This window comes from Pyrgilauda ruficollis, unplaced genomic scaffold (genome assembly GCF_017590135.1).
Source record: "Pyrgilauda ruficollis isolate IOZ18807 unplaced genomic scaffold, ASM1759013v1 scaffold248, whole genome shotgun sequence".
Lineage (NCBI taxonomy): Eukaryota > Metazoa > Chordata > Aves > Passeriformes > Passeridae > Pyrgilauda > Pyrgilauda ruficollis.
Window position 1 is genome coordinate 79,365 of NW_024523800.1, and position 18,859 is coordinate 98,223.

The 18,859-nt window shown below is 55.0% G+C and overlaps 1 protein-coding gene across 1 annotated transcript; it reads right to left on the minus strand.

Annotated features, from left to right (window-relative positions):
• Positions 1-667: 667 nt before the first annotated feature.
• Positions 668-5,427, minus strand: AQP2 (aquaporin 2). Its single transcript, XM_041470547.1, has 4 exons — positions 5,062-5,427; positions 2,621-2,785; positions 1,813-1,893; positions 668-883 (listed from the first exon to the last, which is right to left on the minus strand). Exons 1-4 carry the CDS (start codon positions 5,425-5,427, stop codon positions 668-670), a joined length of 828 nt encoding a protein of 275 aa, XP_041326481.1.
• Between the last annotated feature and the right edge of the window lie 13,432 nt (positions 5,428-18,859).

Below are 18,859 nucleotides of genomic sequence, written 5' to 3' on the forward strand. Positions count from 1 at the left end.
TAACCCGGGTTTGTTGTTTCACAGGAGGGAGAATTTGCAAGTGCTCCCCAGCGGGGCCTGCAGGGACTCATGGCCATGCTCCCAGTCCCATCTTCCCAGGAACGCCCCTGTGGGAGCACCTCCGTGTCCGTGGCGGGTGGGAAATGGCACTTATGGTCCCTTTCACAGCAGAACCTGTCATGTGTGGCACTCATGGCTCAGAGTGAGTGCTCCTGCTCCTGCTCCTGCTCCCGCTCCTGTGTGTCAGCCAAGAGCCAAGCAGGGACCCGAGACGGGAGCAGAGTGCAGCAGCAATGAGGCATCGGGTGGCAACCTCCACACCCAGGGTAATGAACACTCTTCAGGCTCCTCGGAGCTCTCCGGGAGCAGCCTCAGCCAAGCTCCGTGTCCTGCGAGGGGGACATGGAAGAGGGCATCCTGGGGAGATCCCTTGTTCCTGCAGGGTTGGGATTTACTGGCTCTCCCCCAGATCAGACCCCCCGGGCGTGGGGAGAGCTGGGGACAGGAGGTGGGTGGGACCAGCGCACATCTCCCCGGGAGAGGAGTCAACTTCAGTGCCCCAGGAGAAACGAAGGGAGAGAGGGGAGAGGTGAGGTGCTCCTCTGGACGAGCACTAAAACCGTGCCAGAGGTTTCCAGCTCCTCTCTCGGCCCAGGGAGAGGTTTGGCTACACCTTCTCAGACATCCCCCTGGGCAGGGTCTGGGGGGAGTGCAGCTCCACGGACTGGCGCCGCCGGGCCTCGCGCTCGGCCCAGTCCTGCTCGGGCTCGCAGCCCTTGAGGATGGCCAAGCGCTCCGAGAGGGATTTGGCCTGAGGGAACAGCACGTAGTTGTAGAGGATGGAAGCTGCTGCAGCCCCAATCAGGGGGCCCACCCAGAACACCTGGAGAGGAGAGAAAATTGGGGTGAGCAAAACCCAGCCTGGCTTTGGAGGGTGGGGAGGAACTCTGAGGGGCATTCCAGGGGCTTGGGTTCCTTTCTGGGAACAAAACACCAAGTCAGCTCTGCTTTGGCCATCGCTGGGGATCTGAGCTCCCCTCCAGTGCCGGGATATTCCCAACCATCCTCTTCCACCATCCTCCCTGTGCGCAGACTCTGCATTAATGACAGGCCCATTGTGAACGTGCTGAGTGATGTGGCATCATCTGGAGGAGCATTTTCCTACCCACTCATGGATTGCTGTGGGAGGAGGAGCAGGAGAAGGAGGAAGAGGAGGAGGAGGAGGTGGAGGCACCAGTCTGGGCCAGACGCCTTGGAAAACATCAGGAACACCACAGCTCTGCCTCCAGCCAGGCTCTTTATAGATGAAAACAATAAAATCATGGAATCTCCTGAGCTGGAAAGGACTCACAAGGATCCTGAAAATCCTCCCTGGCCCTGCTCAGGACAACCACCACCAATCCCCCCCTGTGCCTGAGAGCATTGCTGAAATGCTCCTGGAGCTCTGGCAGGCTCAGAGCCATGGCCATTCCCTGGGGAGCCAGGGAGTGTTCCCAAAGGTGCACCTAGATCCAGGAATCAGGAAAGTTCCCCAGGACTGGCAACAGCTCCGCTCTCCATTGGTTTTGTTCCCTGTGCCAAGTCATGTCAACAGACCTCACACCCTGATCCTGTTGCAATGCTCCCACTTTGGAGTTTGGAAAAGCCAATTAAGCACCCAGCAGCCCCACCTCCTTCTCCTAATCTCTCCATCTCTCCTCCAGCGGGGAGCTGGCATGGAAATGCCCGGAATTTGTCTGGCTTGGTGAGTTTCGAGGAATATTGGCAGTGTGGGGGCCTCATCCAACCCAACCCGCGGGGCCGAGTTCTCACCCAGTGGTCGCTGAAGTCTCCCACGACGACAGCGGGGGCAAAGGACCTGGCGGGATTCATGGAGCAGCCGGTGTAACGGATCTGCCGGGAACAACACGGCCTCTGTCAGCACTGAGCCCTTCTACCTCATTTTTAAAACGTTGGGGTGTCATTAGGGTGACAGCTGAGCTGCTGCTTCACCCTTCAGCATTCCTGTTCCAGGAGGAGGGATCCCAGGAGCTGCCTCCACCTGAGTCAGCACTGTGAGGTGTCTGAGCTTGTGTGTCCTGGTGTTGCTGTGCTGCAGCCCCAGGACCTGCGGGGACCAGCTCCCAGTCCTGCAGAAAATTCCCTCTCGTGCCTCTGGGGACAGGAGAGGAACGATCCCATGGACACAGGGGCTCGTGGAGCACTGAGGATGGAAGGTGTGGTGTGACCAACAGCTTTCCCCTGTGTGCACTGGTGTGGGGGCTGCTTTGGGCATTTGGGTGGGATTTCCCTGAGTGTCCATCCCAAACACTTCCCAGGCTCATCCTGCACTTGGCAGCCCCAGCGGCCAACGCCTTCTCTCCAGGAGAGATCCCACAGATAACTGGAACTCCCAGTGGGACTCAAGGAGAGGCAGGGTCCAGAAACCAAGTTTTTCATGCCAAATAAAGGCTGAGCTCAGGCCACAGCTCTCTCTGTCTTCAGTGGGATTTTCCCCTCTCTCTACTGCAAAACCACAGGTTACATATTCCCCATCAAGCCCGGAGATGCAGCCAAACCAACTTGGGGCATAAACAAAAAAAGAACTCCAAAAGTGCCAAGTTTTGGCCCATCCACTCACCCCGAGGAGGTGCCCCACGGCCACAGAGAGGCCAATGGAGAGGGCAGGGGAGCCCAGGTTGTCCTCACGCCGCTCGTCTGTGGAAGCAAAGATGCACAGGACCAGCTGGAAGGTGAGGAAGAGCTCCACCGTCACTGCCTGCCCCGTCGTGGTCTCATTGTGCAGCTGGAATGGGAGGAAAAACATGTTCCAAGGCCAGGTTCTGTGAGTATGGAGGTACGGAGGAAATATGGAGGAGGAATCCAAAATCGGGAGGGGGGGGGGGGCAAAGGAGACAGGGGAGATTTTTGGCACCAATAAGAAAAAGCTTCCCAGGTAGAAGAAGTGGCTCAATGGGAAATGCTTGATTGACCTCTCAGGAAATTTTATTGGCAATTTTTTGGTATTTTTGCATTTTTTTCCCTTTTCCTCCTACTCAAAATGCCTTTTGGAAAAGTTTACAAGTTGCATTTTGAAGACATCAAAAATAAATATTTTGGAATGAAAAAAAGAAAAAAAATCCTTTTTCACACTTTTTTTACTCAGAGAATTTGTCAGGTCTGATCTGCAGCTGATCCTGGTGGTAACCCATCTCCTCCAACTCAGTCCCTTCTTTCCTTCTCCCCTCCCAAATCTAATCCCAGGTAATCCCAGGAAGGTCCTAACTGCCCTCCTGCCCAAGCTCCAGAGTCAGATATTCTTTATTCTCCCCAGTATTCCCCTCCCTTTTTACAGGGATAATCTGTGCAGGCAGCCACACCATGAACAGCTCACAGGGGACAAAAGCCTTCTCAAAATCCCCAGTTCTCACTTTAAGCTGTAAACCAACAAAGCTGAGCAGTCTGAGTCTCCCTTAAACCTCGTGCTTTTATTACCCTCAGTCATTGCCAGCCTAAATCCCCTCATTCACATTAAACCACAACAAACTCCCTCTTTTTAACCCTCTTAATCACGCTGGCAGTGCTGCTGAGTCCTGGCAGTGCCTACCTGCTGTGGGAAAGGCAATTTCCATGTGCTGCTTCCCAACCCAGCTCCCTGCTCCTCCTTCGCTCCCTTGGGGTTGGGTGATGCTGATCCTGCCAGGTGCCTGTTCCCCCCTGGGATGGGATAGTGAATCTCTGGGTTTCATTTCCTTTTCCCCCTCCTGTGGGGAAGGGGGAGTTGGAGGCCAGGATACCATTGGAGAATCCCCCGTGAGCATCCTGAGCTTCCCTGGCTTTATTTTTTCCCTGTCTGAAACCAGCCTGAGATCCTTGTGGAGCTGTAGGGAATGCATGTGTTGGGTTTTGGGATGAAGCAGCTGGATCTGGTGTGATCATCCCATCACAGTGGGAGGCAACGAGCTGAATCTAATGAAAATCTGGGATTTAGACCCAAATCTCTCCTGTCCCTACCACTTCAGCAACCTGGGAATTGTGGCTTGGCCAAAGCAGAGCCAGGAAAAGGCTGCCTGTGCCCACACCTGAGGGGAAATTGGGATGAGCCTGGGACAAGAGGAATGGAGAGGGGGTGTTTTGGATGTGTCCTTCCTTAAACCCCTGGGACTCCCAGAATCCAAGTCCCCTGAGAACAGTCCTGGGGAAAAACAAGATGGTTGTGACTCCAAGGGACGTGTCTGTGGCCAGCTGGATCCTTCCTCTGGCTTTAGCCCCAAAACCAGGGGACATTTTTGGCACCAATATGAAAAGAGGAGAAATTTCCCAGGTGGAAGAAGTGGCTCAATGGGAAATAGTTGATGGACCTCAGGAAATTTTAGCCATAAAACCAGAGGAGGAAGATGAGTCCTGCCTTCTTCCATGCTCCTGACAGGACCCTTGGAGCAGCAGGGTCCAGCAGGTGTGGGGCTGTGGCATTCAGAGGCTTCCTCACTGGGAATTCTGGGAATTTTTGGGAATTTTGGTAATTCTGGGATCCCTGGCAGGAGGTTTTGGGGAGCTGAGGGGGTTTTTAGGGATTTTTGGGTGGATTTGGGATGAAATTTGCACAGAATTCCTCCGTTTCGGGGCCTCTCCCCATTCTCTGAGGAAAATCCCAGTGGGAATTTTGGGGAATCCCTAGAATTTTTGGAGAATTCCAGGAATTCTGGGATCCCCAGCTGGAGGTTTTGGAGCAGCTGAGGGGGATTTTAGGGATTTTTGGGTGGATTTGGGATGAAATTTGCACAGAATTCCTCCGTTTCGGGGCCTCTCCCCATTCTCTGAGGAAAATCCCAGTGGGAATTCTGGGGAATTTTGGGATCGGGATTTGGAGGTTTTGGAGCAGCTGAGGGGGTTTTTAGGGATTTTTGGGTGGATTTGGGATGAAACTCCCATGGAATTTGGGCCTCTCCCAGTTCTCTGAGGAAAATCCCAGTGGGAATTTTGGGGAATTCTGGGATCGCCAGCTGGAGGTTATGGGCCAGCTGAGGGGGTTTTTCCTGCCACCCCGCAGCCTGCCGAGCCCACCCCGTGCCGCGGCCTCACCTTGTTGAGGGCCAGGCCCTCGCGGGCGCTGGCCGGGGTGACCTCGTGCAGGATGGCAGCGCCCACCACGCCGCCCAGCAGCTGCGCCACCACGTAGAAGAGGGCGCGGAGCAGGGAGAGCTGCGAGCCCAGCAGGCAGCCCAGGGTCACGGCGGGGTTGATGTGGGCGCCGCTGACGTGGCCCAGCGCCTGCACCAGCGTCCCGATGGCCAGGCCGAAGGCCAGCGCGATCTGCAGCGTGCTTGGGGCCGGCGCCGAGGGCCAGTTCAGGGCCGAGCCCAGGCCGAAGAGGACGAAGACCAGAGTGGCCAGGAATTCCGCAAGGACGGCCCTGGTGAAGGCGATGGAGCGCAGTTCCCACATCATGGAGGCTCCCAGGAACGTTCCTGCCCGCAGCGTCCTCAGTGCCACCTCCTGCTGTGTCCCTGAGGGTGACCTGGGACAACATTTATATACCTGGAGGCAGGGGGGGCACAGGATCAGCTGCTGAAGGGGATGGGATCATGGTCCCGGGAAATCTGATGCTTTTTTCCTGCTGTGTTCCAGCTGAGGGAACATCAGATCCTGCCCCTTCTATTAGAGCCGGGGAATGCAGCGCTCGCCGCCCTGGGGAGGTCGTAGATCAGCCTCCAGCAGTGCTGGGAAGGACTGCTCCCCTTCTCCTGGGCTTCCTTACTTGGGATCAATCCCCAGAAATCCTCTTGCAGCTGGACCCTGGGACCATGGAGAGGGCAGGAAGCAATGGGGGGGTCTGTGGAGTTGGAGCTGAGGTCGGGTTGTGTTGAAAATCAGGCCATGGGCTGTGACTTAACAACCAGAAAAATCCAGGAGCATGGAGGGATTCCTGGGGGTGTCCTGTGCAGGGCCAGGAGTTGGATTCAATGATCCTGGAGAGTTTCTTCCAACAGAGGATGTTCCATGATTCCATGAAGAGTATGGGGGAGGCACAAAAGGGATTCACTACAGCTCAGCTCCTCAGAGCACAGAATTTTGCAGCCTGGACACAGATTTCCTACCCAGAAAATTGGGAACCAATCTCAAAGCAGAGACTGTCAGAAATTCCCATGTGAAAATGTAACCCCACAGCTGGAGCACCAACTGTACCCTGATTTTGGCCATTCTGGCCAACTCTGCTCTTCATAAACGTCCTTTTAGTTCTTGGTGTCAATCCCAGAGTGAGAATTTCTTCTCTGGGATTTGGTTCTTCCCATCTGCTCCTTGTCCAGAAAGTTTCTTTTCCCTTTTCTCCATTTCCTGTTCCTGAGGGATGTCTGCAAAACCTTTTCCTCACCTTGTCATTGGGGTTGGTGGCTTTACTGGAAATTGAGGAGCTGGTTTTTCCTCCCCAGAGCCAGCTCTGAGGTGGGATCATTTTATCCCAGAGGGATGCAGAGCAGCAGGACCAAGTGTCCATGTTTGGGCTCTAACAGAGGCTCTTGCTCTACAAGAAACTGAGTATTTTTCCCTTCCAGAGGAGCTGTGCAAGTGCCGTGGGACTGATGGCCAATGTTCCGTATTGCTGGGATTATATCATGGGATGATGGGGTATCCCAGGCTGGAAGGGACCCACAGGGGTTTTTGAAGGTTCTTTTCTCCATGACAGGTGGGAACAGAGCTCCAGGTGGAGCAGAGGATCGATGTAGGTCCCTTCCAATGGAACTGTTCTTCTCGTGTTCCCCCTTCTCCCTTCTTGTCTCTCTTCCTTCCTCCTCCTCCTCTTTCCCCTTCCCCTTTGCTTTCTCCTTCTCCCTTCTTTTTTCCCTTCCCCCTTCTTTTCCCCCTTCCTCCATCCCCTTTTCCCTTCTCTTTCCCCCTCCCCTCTCCCTCTCCCTCTCCCTCTCCCTCTCCCTCTCCCTCTCCCTCTCCCTTTCCCTTTTCTTCCCTCTAAGAAAAGAGAGAACATATTTTTTTTTGGAACATTGCTCTTAGCAAGTGAGGGACTGTGGGAGAAACAAGTCCTCCCCCTTCCCCTCCCCCTCCCCCCCCCCCCCTCCCTCTCCCTCTCCCTTTCCCTTTTCTTCCCTCTAAGAAAAGAGAGAACATATTTTTTTTTGGAACATTGCTCTTAGCAAGTGAGGGACTGTGGGAGAAACAAGTCCAGCCCATGGCTGAGTCTGAACAAGGTGGGACTGTGGTCCAATAAAACCTTTTCCTCTGGAAATCCTCTCCTTGGACTGTGTCCCGCCCCAGCATCTCTCCAGCCAGAGCTCTTCCATCAGTGGAGTCAGTCTCGTAAAACAGGTTTGGAGGCTAAAGGGATTTGGGTGCTGCTGAGCCTCAGGATCATGGTCCTGGCCAGGCTCGTGCTCCACATGCCTGGCACAGGGCTCAACCCTACTCAGGGCAGGAGTTACTCAGGGCTGCAATTACTGCAGGGAGGATGGAGAGCAAATCCGGGTAATTACTGGAGCTCATACCCTGCCTGATTAGTGGTTACTTCTGGGGAGCGTGGGGATGTCTCAGTGCTCAGGACTAATTAAAAGGAAAGAGAAGTCAGCAGGATTAGTTCTGAGCCACTTAGAAGTCCAACCCCATGGTCCTGACTTTTGTCTGGAGATGCAAAACTCATTGCAGCTCGTTTGTACTGAGTTTGGAGATGCTGGTGCTGAAATTGGAGATGTTTGTTTTGAGCTTTGGAGCAGTCTGTGCCATGGCTGGGGTTCCTGTGGTGCTGGACTGTGGGGAAAGGGTCAGAGCTGTACTTTGAGACTGGCTGTCGTGGTGTCCATGGCATTTGCTGGGAGATGGTGTTTTCCAAGAACAGCCCATGCCAGCTTTTCCCAGAGACCCCCAGCACTGTAATTCCACTGGTTTTACAGAGGAATCCATCCACGGCACAAAACCAGACCCTGCTGACTCCAGGCACTGAGTCAGTGGCAGAGCCAAGGTTTCCTGGCAGTGCCATGGTAGGGCACTGCCTCGGAAAAATGGGAGATCCCACAAGCTGAAGGGTTGGGAATGGGCTGTTAATGTGTGCTTGTGTCTAGGAGGGGGTCTTGGAGCTGCTGGAGATGATGGAAATGTGGCTTTCCACCTCATCCCAGGCGTGCTGCTTTGGGAGCAGCCAGGAGCATTCCAGCCCTGCAGGGCGTCCAACAAGTTTGGGAAAGTGCATTATTTTACCTGCCAACACCAGCCCCTAGAGTGTGACGGTGTTATCAGCCCTCCCTGGGACCAAGTGCAAATTTAATCATCTCGAGGAGCGGGTTGGCATCTGCAGGAAGTTGGAACCCCTGTGGGTGCCTCATGTTGGAACCCTGTGTTGGTGCCTCATGCTGGTGCCCTGTGTTGGAGCCCCACGTTGATGTTTCATGTTTGGAGGCCCATGTTTGGAACGCCATGTTGATGCCACGTGCTTCGTGTTTGAACCCTGTGTTGGTGCCTCATCTTCATGTCCTGTGTTTGGAACCCCATTTTGGTGCCCTGTGTTGGAACCCCATGTTTGGAACCCTGTATTTGTGCCCTGCGTTGGTGCCCTGTGTTGGTGCCCATGTTTGGAACCCCATGTTTGGAACCCTGTATTTGTGCCCTGTGTTGGTGCCCATGTTTGGAACCCTGTATTTGTGCCCTGTGTTGGTGCCCTGTGTTGGTGCCCATGTTTGGAACCCTGTATTTGTGCCCTGTGTTGGAGCCTGTGTTTGGAACCCTGTATTAGTGCCAGTGTTCCAGCCCATGGATTCCCTATGTTCATGTCCCATGCTGGAACTTCATATTTGGAACCCCTTGATGGTGCCCTATGTGGATTTCCTGAGCTGGTGCCTCATGGTGGTGCCTGTGTTGGTGCTTGTGTTGGAATCCTGTGTTTGGAACCCCAGGCTGGTGTCCAGTGTTTGCAGCCCTGTGGTGGTGCCCATGTTTGGAACTCTGTCTTTGTAATGGGATGTTGGTTGCCCGTGTTTAAACCCCATGTTGGTGCCTGTGTTGGTACCTCATGTTTGGAGCCCCATGTTGGTGTCTCATGTTGGAACCCTGTGTTGGGAACCCCGTGTGGGTTCCCCGTATTTGGAACCCCATCTTGGTGCCCTGTGTTGGAACCCCATAATTGGGACTCCATGTTGGTGTCCCATGTTGCAGTGCTGTGTTTGGAACCCTGTGCTGGTGCCTCCTGTTGGTGCCCCATCCTGTGGTGCCCAGTGTTTGGAACCCCATGTTGGTGCCCCGTGTTGAAACCGCGTGTTTAGAGCCCTGTGTTGATGCCCTGTGTGGGTTCCCTGTGTTTGGAATCTGGTGTTGGTGCCCCGTGTTTGAGCCCTGTGTTGGTGTCCATGTTTGGAACCCCCTGTTTGAGCCCTGTGTTGGTTCCTGTGTTGATGCCCTGTGTGGGTTCCCCGTGTTTGGAACCCCATATTGGTGTTCGTGTTTGGAACCCCATGTTTGGAACCCTAGTGTTTGTGTTTGGAACCCCCTGTTTGAGCCCCATATTGGTGTTTGTGTTTGGAGCCCCATGTTTGAGCCCTGTGTTTGAGCCCTGTGTTGGTGTTTGTGTTTGGAACCCCATGTTTGGAGCCCTGTGCTGGTGTTTGTGTTTGAGCCCCCTGTTTGGAACTCCGTGTTTGAGCCCTGTGCTGTTGTTTGTGTTTGGAACCCCCTGTTTGGAGGCCCCTGTCTGTGTTTGAGTCCCGTGTTGGTGTTTGTGTTTGGAACCCCGTGTTTGGAGCCCTGTGTTGGTGTTTGTGTTTGGAACCCTCTGTTTGAGTCCCGTGTTGGTGTTTGTGTTTGGAACCCCCTGTTTGGAGCCCTGAGTTGGTGTTTGTGTTTGGAACCTTGTGTTTGGAGCCCTGTGTTGGTGTTTGTGTTTGGAGCCCCATGTTTGAGCCCTGTGTTTGAGTCCCATGTTGGTGTTTGTGTTTGGAACCCTGTGGTTGAGCCCCGTGTTGGTGTTTGTGTTTGGAACCCTGTGTCTGAGCCCCGTGTTTGAGCCCCGTGCTGGTGCAGCAGGGAAGGTCCCAGTGCCGCGTTTCGAAGAATGTTTTGAAGGTGCCGTATTTTGAAGAACGTTTTGCAAGGCAGGGAATGGTTCTTGCACAACCAGGAGCTCCTCCAGTGCTTTAGATGGCCCTGATATCTCTGCTCCCCTGGCTTCCAGGAAAGTATAAACATCCCGAGGTATCTCCATTCCATCTGAAATACCTCGGAGCCACAAAAACACTTATTGCATAAACAACACGCAGTTTTCCTGCTTGGATCCAACCTGTCACAGGAGTCCCATGTGCTGCCAGACCTGCTGGAAATCCCATTTTTTGCTCTTTTCTGGGAGCAGGGAGCTCCTGAAGGCACCCCCTCCTCTAAAATAGCCTAAGGGACAACCTCAACTGCTTCTTCCCAAGGCAGCAAAAGCCCTTTTCATTGGACACTGGAGAATCCACCACTGGAATAAGGCTTAGGAGAAAATTTTGTACAAATTGAATGGTTTTGGTTCTGCTGTTCCTTGAAATGCAAGATTTCTGTCCCACAAAGGAGGGGCAAAACTGAAATGTGTAAAACTGGAATAGGTAAAACTGAAGTGGGTAAAACTGGAATGGGTAAAACTGAAATCCTCTCTTAGAGAGCTCTCAAGGAGCAGCCACTAAAAGAAAAGAAATAAATTCTTGTATTGTGACAAATGCTGTTCTTGGTTCTCTGTTGGCTGCTTGAAAAAAATGGATGTGCCTGAGCATTTGGTCCCATCCTGCTCCCCAGCAGAGTGTGGGGAATGGCAGCCGTGGGCATGGGAAGAGATGGGAATGAAGGAATGGACTCACCTGTGTTGGGATCAGCAGGGGCAGAAACCCCTGGGCCTGGCTTCCATCTGGGAATTGGAGCAGCAGCAGCAGTTTGGCTCCAGAGATCTTTGCACCCTGGAGCTCCTGATCCTGGCAGGATCCCCCGACAGGAGGGGCTGTGAGTGGGAATCCCTCAGCAGGGACAGGACCAAACATAGGTCCCTCACTGTGGGAGGGGGCCTGTGCTGGGTTTTTCCAGGATTTGGCTCCTGCTGCCTGATTCCAGACTGGTTTGGGTTGAATTCCATTGAATTCCAACCCTCTGCCTTGGGCAGGGACACCTCCCACTGTCCCAGGCTGCTCCCAGCCCCATCCAACCTGGCCTGGACCTGGCCTTGGACACTTTGAGGGATCCGGGGGCAGCCACAGCTGCTCTGGGAAATCCATCCCAGAGCCTGCCCACCCTCACAGGGAGAATTCTATCCCAGTATCCCATCCATCCCTGCCCTCTGGCAGTGGGAGTCGTTCCCTGTGTCCTGTCCCTCCACCCCTTGTCCCAAGCCCCTCTCCAGCAGAGAGCTGTGGCAGCAAGGGAGGGGTTTAAGGTCCCTTATGGTGACCATCAGGAGAAGGGATTTTCTCCCACAGCCCAATTCCATCCAAAGGAAGTTCATTCAGGTGAGCAAAGTAGGGACAGAATCCCCACCTTCTCTGCCTTTCAGGCTGAGTCCTAAATCCCTTTTTACACAAAGCCTCTGTTGGCTCTGGCTGTGTTTGTTGTTCCTTAGGGAGGCACATGGATTATTGCAGCCCCGATTCCCTCCAGTGCCTCCCGAAGGGACCTTGGGCGTGGGCCAGGAGCAGAACCCGCCTGAGAGGCTTTGCTTGGTTTCTTTAACCCATCTCAAGGACCTGCAAGTTCAGTCCTGAATGTTTGCCCGGGTTTTAGTGCAGGCAGACAGCAAGACTGGTGCTGCCAGAGCCAGGCTGTGGATCCTGCTGGGATCAAGACATTCCCATGGCTGTGGAGACCACGGAGCCTTTTGGCCCAGCAGGAATCACGGAGCAGTTTGGGTTGGAAAGGACTTTAAAGCCATTCTGTCCCACTCCTGCCATGACAGGGATACCTCCTGCTATCCCAGGTTGCTCCAAGCCCCATCCAACCTGGCCTTGGACACTTCCAGGGATGGGGCAGACTCAGCTTCTCTGGGGTTTGGCCATTCCCAACATCCCATGGCATCAGAGATGGAAGCTGGGACCTCCCTTCAATCCCACCTAAGGGATGGCAGAGAGGACAACGTTCTTCCCATTGTTGGGTGCTGAAGTTCAGGCCAGGGCATCTAAACATTTATAGGAAGATAATGAATGCTTTTCTCTCAAATCCATGAAACAACTCCATCCAGATCCAGGACATCCAGAAACCAGCAGACTCCCAAGTGATGGAGCCCCCATGGCCCCGCTGGGTGTTGGAAGCTCTTTGCCACCTGACCAGGCAGGAATGTGACATCGGTGAGGAGCAGGGAGGGTGGGACACGACCCTGGTGACAGAGCCGGGCAGGAGAGCTCAGCTTGGCTGCACCGGGGTTTGTTTGCACAACCAAACACCTCCGAGAGCCCCAGTGCTGCGGGTGGGTCTGGGGAGTGGCTGTGACATGGTGCAGTGACACCGAGCAGTGACACGGAGCAGTGACGAGCAGTGACACGGGGCAGTGCCAGGCTGAGCTCAGCTTTCCTCATTTTATGTAAATCTCGGTAATCCCGGGGCTGTGGGCTGGAAGGGAATGAGCTCTGGGAGATGCCAGCTCCAGGTGACCCCAGAGTTAAAAAGAAAATTAAAACCAGTGTTAGATGCTGCTGGGAGTTGGTCCTGGTGGTGGCTCTAGGAATGATGTCCCATATCCCCTCCTCACCTGGCAGCTGCAGCCCCTTCTCCCTGTCCCCTCCAGCCCCAGGGATCCAAGGTTCTCATTCCCTGTCCTCTCCTCTCCTGTCCCCTGCACATTATCCCTGTGCCAGTGCCTTTCCTGGGGAGCTGCTCCTGGTGAGGAGGTGCAGGGATGGGCATGGAAAGAAGAGAGGGTTATTGCCAAAAATCCCTCTAAAAACCAGCTGGGATTGAGGCAGAAAGAAAAAGGTTTTTGGCTTCTCTCACCTGATCCCAAGGTCAGTCCATGGCCCTCATGGGCCAGACACAGCAGAGGCAGGGCAGGGAACTTTGGGGTCCACAGGGGAAAAAAAGCAAGGATAATTTTCAGGCTGAGGTGCAGCAATCAGAGGAAGCTGGAGGAAATGTTGGACTGCAGCAAATACCTCCCAGCTTTTACATGGAACATCTTCAAATCAATTCCTGAGCAAGAACTGCTCCTGCCTCTGCTTTGGGGGAGTGGGGAACTGGGAGCTGGGTGGGGAGTTGGGATTTGGATGTGGAATTGGGATGTGGGTGTGGAGCTGGGATCTGGGCACTGAACTGGGATCAGGGTATTGAGCTGGGATCTGGGCACTGAGCTGGGATCTGGGCACTGAACTGGGATCAGGGTATGGAGCTGGGATCTAGGTGTGGAACTGGGATCTGGGCACTGAGCTGGGATCAGGGTATGGAGCTGGGATCTGGGCACTGAGCTGGGATCTGGGCATTGAGCTGGGATCAGGGCATGGAGCTGGGATCTGGGCATTGAGCTGGGATCTGGGTATGGAGCTGGGATCAGGGTATGGAGCTGGGATCTGGGCATTGAGCTGGGATCTGGGCACTGAGCTGGGATCAGGGTATGGAGCTGGGATCTGGGCATTGGGCTGGGATCTGGGCATTGAGCTGGGATCAGGGTATGCAGCTGGGATCTGGACACTGAGCTGGGATCTGACAGCCCCAGCATTCCCAGTGCTGAGTTCCTGAGTCCAGTGGGGTTTGTGCAGGAGCACTGGACCAGCTGATCACTGGAGGTCGATCCCAGCCAGGATGGGATCCAGGGAAGTCACTGTGCCCAGAGCCAAGAGGACAGAGATAGTTTCTGTCCTCCAGCAGCTGCCTGGCGCTGTCCCTCTTGGGGCTGGAAGGGATTGGAAGCCATTCTGGGTTCTGGGACAGCATCAGAAGCAAGGTTGGGAGCTTGTGATGAATTCCCAGAGTTCCATCCCCCCCAAGCTGCCCCTGGGAGCTGCTCTGGCAACCTCCAGGCACAGCAAATGAAAACCTCACACTTCTCATGATCCCTACATTGCTTCATTGCTTCCCTATGTGGGAAAGTTTTTCCCATGGAGATGGAGTCTGAGAGGGTGGGAGAAGCAGGCAAAAGGGCAGAACAGCTCCACAACTGGACACCCCCATGGAAAGGCCTCCACAGCCATCAGGGTTGGCTGCAGCCCTTCCCACCAGCCCAGATTCTGCAGAGGTCTCTGTGTGATCAGCAGCTGGAAAGGGTCTGGGACAGGCTCCAAAACTGCTCCCAAAACTTTTGTTTTTACACAGGAGGTGCAGGCAGGAGATCCAACCTCTTGCTTTTCAATTTTCAGTGGAAGGGCCATTTATCTTCCCTCCTTCCATCTCTTTTCATCACCTCCTTCACCTTCCATCCTCCATGTCCCTCCTTCTGCTTCCTGGTCCTTCCTGACCCCTCCTCAGTGCTGAGGCTGAAACGAGAGAAGCCCAAAATGGGTTCTGCAAAAGCTCTGTCTCCTTCTCACTGTGGAGGAGGAAGGGGAGGGTGAAGGTTCAGGGTGGGATATTTTTGTTTGTGGTGACTGGATTTCAGTGGGGTTTGGGCGTGGTGAGGCCAGGGTTGGGATTTGCCCTCCTGCCACGGTACAGAGACTTTTGGAGGAGTTTTGTTTTTAAATCTGGGCTGTGGCTCTGATTTCCTCCGTGCCCATGCCCGTGCTGATGGGATTTGGCCCCGCTGTCACTGTGATTTACTTTGGCTCTCTGAGCTGTGCTGAGGCTGGGGGAGCCCTGGCAGCTCCTCGAGGCCATGCCAGCCAGTCCAGCGTGAGCAAAGCTCTGAAATCCTCTCCTGGGTGGGGACAGAGCTGCCCAGGGAGCTCAGAATTTCATTCTGCTGCTCCAGTGGAGCTCGTGAATCTGCTGCTCTGGAATCCAAGAGGGGCTGGGCCTCGCTGGGGGTGGAGGAGGTTTGCTGTACCCCAAAACCTGGGACAGTCCACCCAAAGAGCACAAACTAAGACTAAAAGAATTCTGCCTGGAAGTTTTGGGGCTAAAGGTCCCAACGTGGGACAGGGAGAGCTGGGGGCAGGGCCAGGTCCATCCTGGGAGGGATGGAGCCGTTCCCTCATGGTGGAACAGGGGAGAGAAAGAAATCTGCCCCCATTTAGGGACTGAAGGTGCTTTCCAGGCAGAGATGTGAGAGCAGGGATGTCAGGGGAAAGGTGGGGTTTGGGGAGGAAAGAGAGAAAGAAGTGGCTTTTGGGATGTCTGCAGCCACACAAAGGAGGATAGTGAGGTCTTTGTGTGCCAGACATGAAGGTCAGGGAGGCATCAGCCACAGGCTTGGATCACAAACTGCTGCAAGAACCTGAGAGGTGCAGTTCAGATACTGGGGAGGAATTCCTCCCTGTGAGGGTGGGCAGGCCCTGGGATGGATTTCCCTCTGGCTGCCCCTCGATCCCTGGCAGTGCCCAAGGCCAACTTGGACACTGGGACAGTGGGAGGTGTCCCTGCCCTGGTCCCTTCCAACCCAAACCATTCCAGGATCCCCTGATTGTGCAGTTCCATTCCTGAGACATCCTTAGGCCAGGTGGGAAATGCCCTTCCTTCTAAATTTGGCCTTCCAGGGCAAGGACAGAGGATCCTTCCAGGAGAACACCAGCAAACCTGGGTTCTGAGCCAATTGCTGGCAATTTGGGCTCTGGAACCACAGAACCTGGAATACCCTGAGTAGGAAAGGACCCCCAAGGATGGGGGTGCTGTGCTGGCATGTGCAGCATGGCATCCCCAAGGATGCCATGTGCTGTGCTGGCAGGATGCAGTGATGCCACCAGCACAGTGATCCTGGCCAGCAGCAGAGCCAGAGACGCCGTGGGCACCCTGGGCTGTGTTATATAAAATCCCTGCAAGCAGCTCGGAGCAGGAACTGCTCGGCGGCGCGGAGGTGGCGCTGCCAGTGTCCCCAAACCTGTTCTGCTCCCCCTCCCAGCCAGGACCGGGAGCTCTTGAGCAATTCCTGCCCTCCAGCAGCCCGGCTGCACCCGGGGGCAGGACAGGCTCTGCTGGCAGCGGGCAGGGAGCGCTGCCAAGGCCTGAGAGCTGCACAATTCAGTCCTGGGCAGAGCCTGGATTGCAGTGTTTGCTCGGGCCCGGGAGCACACAGAGCTGCTGCTCTGACGTGGGAGCGCGGATCTCGCTTCCGTTTGTTCCTTCGTGTCCACACTGTCTTCCATTCATCAATCAGTAGAATCCTTCCCATGTTTATTTTATCTCCCAGTGCTGGTTTTATCCCCCAGCAGACCCAGAGCTGGTTTGGAAAGACAAATCCCTCATTCCTCTCAACACCATCCCCTGTGATCCGTGGAAATCTCACACCACAGCTCTGCAGGTGTTCAGAGAAATAAACCAGCCCCAAATTTCTCCAAACACCCCAATCCTGCCGTTGCCTTGGTCCCCAGGCAGGGATGAAGCAGGAGCTTCCTCAGCTGCTGCTCCTCGCGGGAGCTGCCCACCAGGGCAGGCCAAGCCCTCGTTAATTAAAGCGGCTGCTCAGGGTTATAATTAATGTTCCCTGAGAGCCCTGGATCAGGGGGACAGCTCAGTTTGTGGGATCTCCCTCCAGGCAATGGAAAACTGGAGGCATGAAGGGGGTGCTGGAAGGGGGTTTGGGGTCAGCTCAGGCACTCTCCAGGCCTGAGTGCAGAAACCCCAGAGAACATTCCCATCCCAAAGCGTCCAGGCTCATCCAGCTCCTGCTCCCACGTGTTTATGGGGTGTTGTCCCATCCTTCAGGAACATCCTGGGGAGGAATTTCAGCTGGAGGGGGCTGGGTGGGAGTCAAGAGGCAGGAGCTGGCTGGGAATCATGGAATGGTTGGGTGGGAAGGGACCTTCAAGCCCACCCAGTCCCAGGGCAGGGACAACTTCCACTGTCCCAGGCTGCTCCAAGCTCCTCCAACCTGGCCTTGGACACTTCCAGGGATGGGGCATCCTCTGGAAAATCCATTCCAGGGCCTCCCCACCCTCCCAGGAAGGAATCCCTTCCTCACATCCCCTCTAAATCTTTCCTGGTTTAGTCTAAAACCTTTCTCCCTTGTCCTGTCCAGGTTTCCATCTCCCATGGAGATGAAGCTCCAAGGCTGACAGGCCTGGGGACCTTCCTGGGATGTTGGCAGGGCTCTGCCCCTCAAGGACAAGGAGGTTTTCATTTCTTTTATTCTCCAAACCCCTCTCCGTGCGTTCCCTGATGTTCCCAGCCTGCATGTTAATCCCCCACCCAGGGACCGGAGGTTTAGCATTAATAATCCACAGATAATTCAGCGGCCTGGGGTAAATTCCTGAATTTTAAATGTTTTATTTTGAAGCCCACAGCACAGCTTTCACTGCCAGGGGTTTTTTTTCCCTCTTGGGATGGGGGAGAGAGTATTTACCGAGGGCTTCTGGGTGTGCCACTGTGGATGTTGGCCCAGCAAATCCCTTAATTATCCCATCAGGTTCCCTTTCCTTTGTTTTTGATGTGATTGAGTGTTCAGCAAAGTTGTTTTAATCCTGGAAAATCCCTGGTGGATTTGGCTGGGTGTGGCCTGGACAGAGATTTTTTATTGCCATTATTTCTCAGCCTGAGTGTTAAAGGGAAGAGTGAGGAGGGCAATGTCTGGAGCTGGATGGGCATGCCAGGCACCTGCACCTGGGCTCCTCTCCCTGTGGGACAGGCCCTGGGGACAATTAACACCTTGGGAGGACTCTGGCACATTGGGAGCTGCCAGCTCAAACAGGAGAACAAGGATCCAGGCTTGGGGCAGGGGTCTGGGGGAAGGGATGGTCCCTGCAAGCCCAAGGGATCTGCTCTCCATCACTGTGGGCTGGGCAGAGTCATCCTCGTCTTCTCCAGGACCAAGCAGAGCCCTGAGGGCTCTCCCAGATGCTTTTCCTGGCTCAGGAAGGACGTGGTGGCTCCCCAGAGCCCCACGGGGGTGGTGCCTGGATTGGTGCCAGGCTGGGCCAGGAGAGGAGACCAAGATCCCCTGGGTGGGGATGGACCTTGGACACCTGGAGCTGGGCCAGGGGGATCAGGCTGGAGATCAGGACAAGGTTCTTCCCCCAGAGGGTGCTGGGGTGCTGAACAGGCTCCCCAGGGATTGGTCATGGCCCCAAGGCTGCCAGAGCTCCTGGAGCCTTTGGACACCGCTCTCGGGCACAGGGTGGGATTTTGGGGTGTCCGTGCAGGGCCAGGGGTTGGACTGGATGATCCTGGGGGTCAATGAGGATGTTCCCTGAACAGAGCAGGGCAGGGGTTGGAGTCTCTTCCCTGCTGTTTTTATCCAGGAGGAGCTGCTGGGGTTGATGCTCTGCTGGGGTTGATGCTTTGCTGGGAGTTTTTCCTCCCCCAGAACGTTTCACCTCTTTGAGCCTTTCTAGCCCAGGAGGGAGTTAGGGCTCCAAGGAACCTGGCTTGGCTGGGCAGCAGAGCCCTGGGGCTTCCTGAGGAATTGGGCTCACAAAGCACCCAGAGCTCCTGCCCCAAGCCCTTGGCCGGGCCCCTGCCTGGAGGGGCTCACACCTGAGTGTGTTGGAGGTTCTTTACCCGTCCTCGTGCTCAGTAATTTATCCGTGGTTGTTTATCCATCCTTGTTCTTGGCTGTTTGTCCATCCTCACCCTCGCAGAGCAGCCGGAATCCGGGCTCAGTTTCTCTCCCTCCCTTGGGACCTGCCCAGGTCTCTCAGCCCCGGCCCAGCCCCAGGAGAATGAAGCCCTTGAGGAGCCGCAGGTTAAGTGGCCCTTAATTGATTCGGAATAATCCTGACAGGTCCTGCGGAATCGCCCCTTTCCAACTGAATGGCTCGGGCTGGGTCCGTGTGGATGCCAGCGCTGCTTTGCTTGGCTGCATTCCTGCCCTTCCAGCTCGTGCTTTCCTTTTAACCCTTCCTTTCCCGGCTTCTCC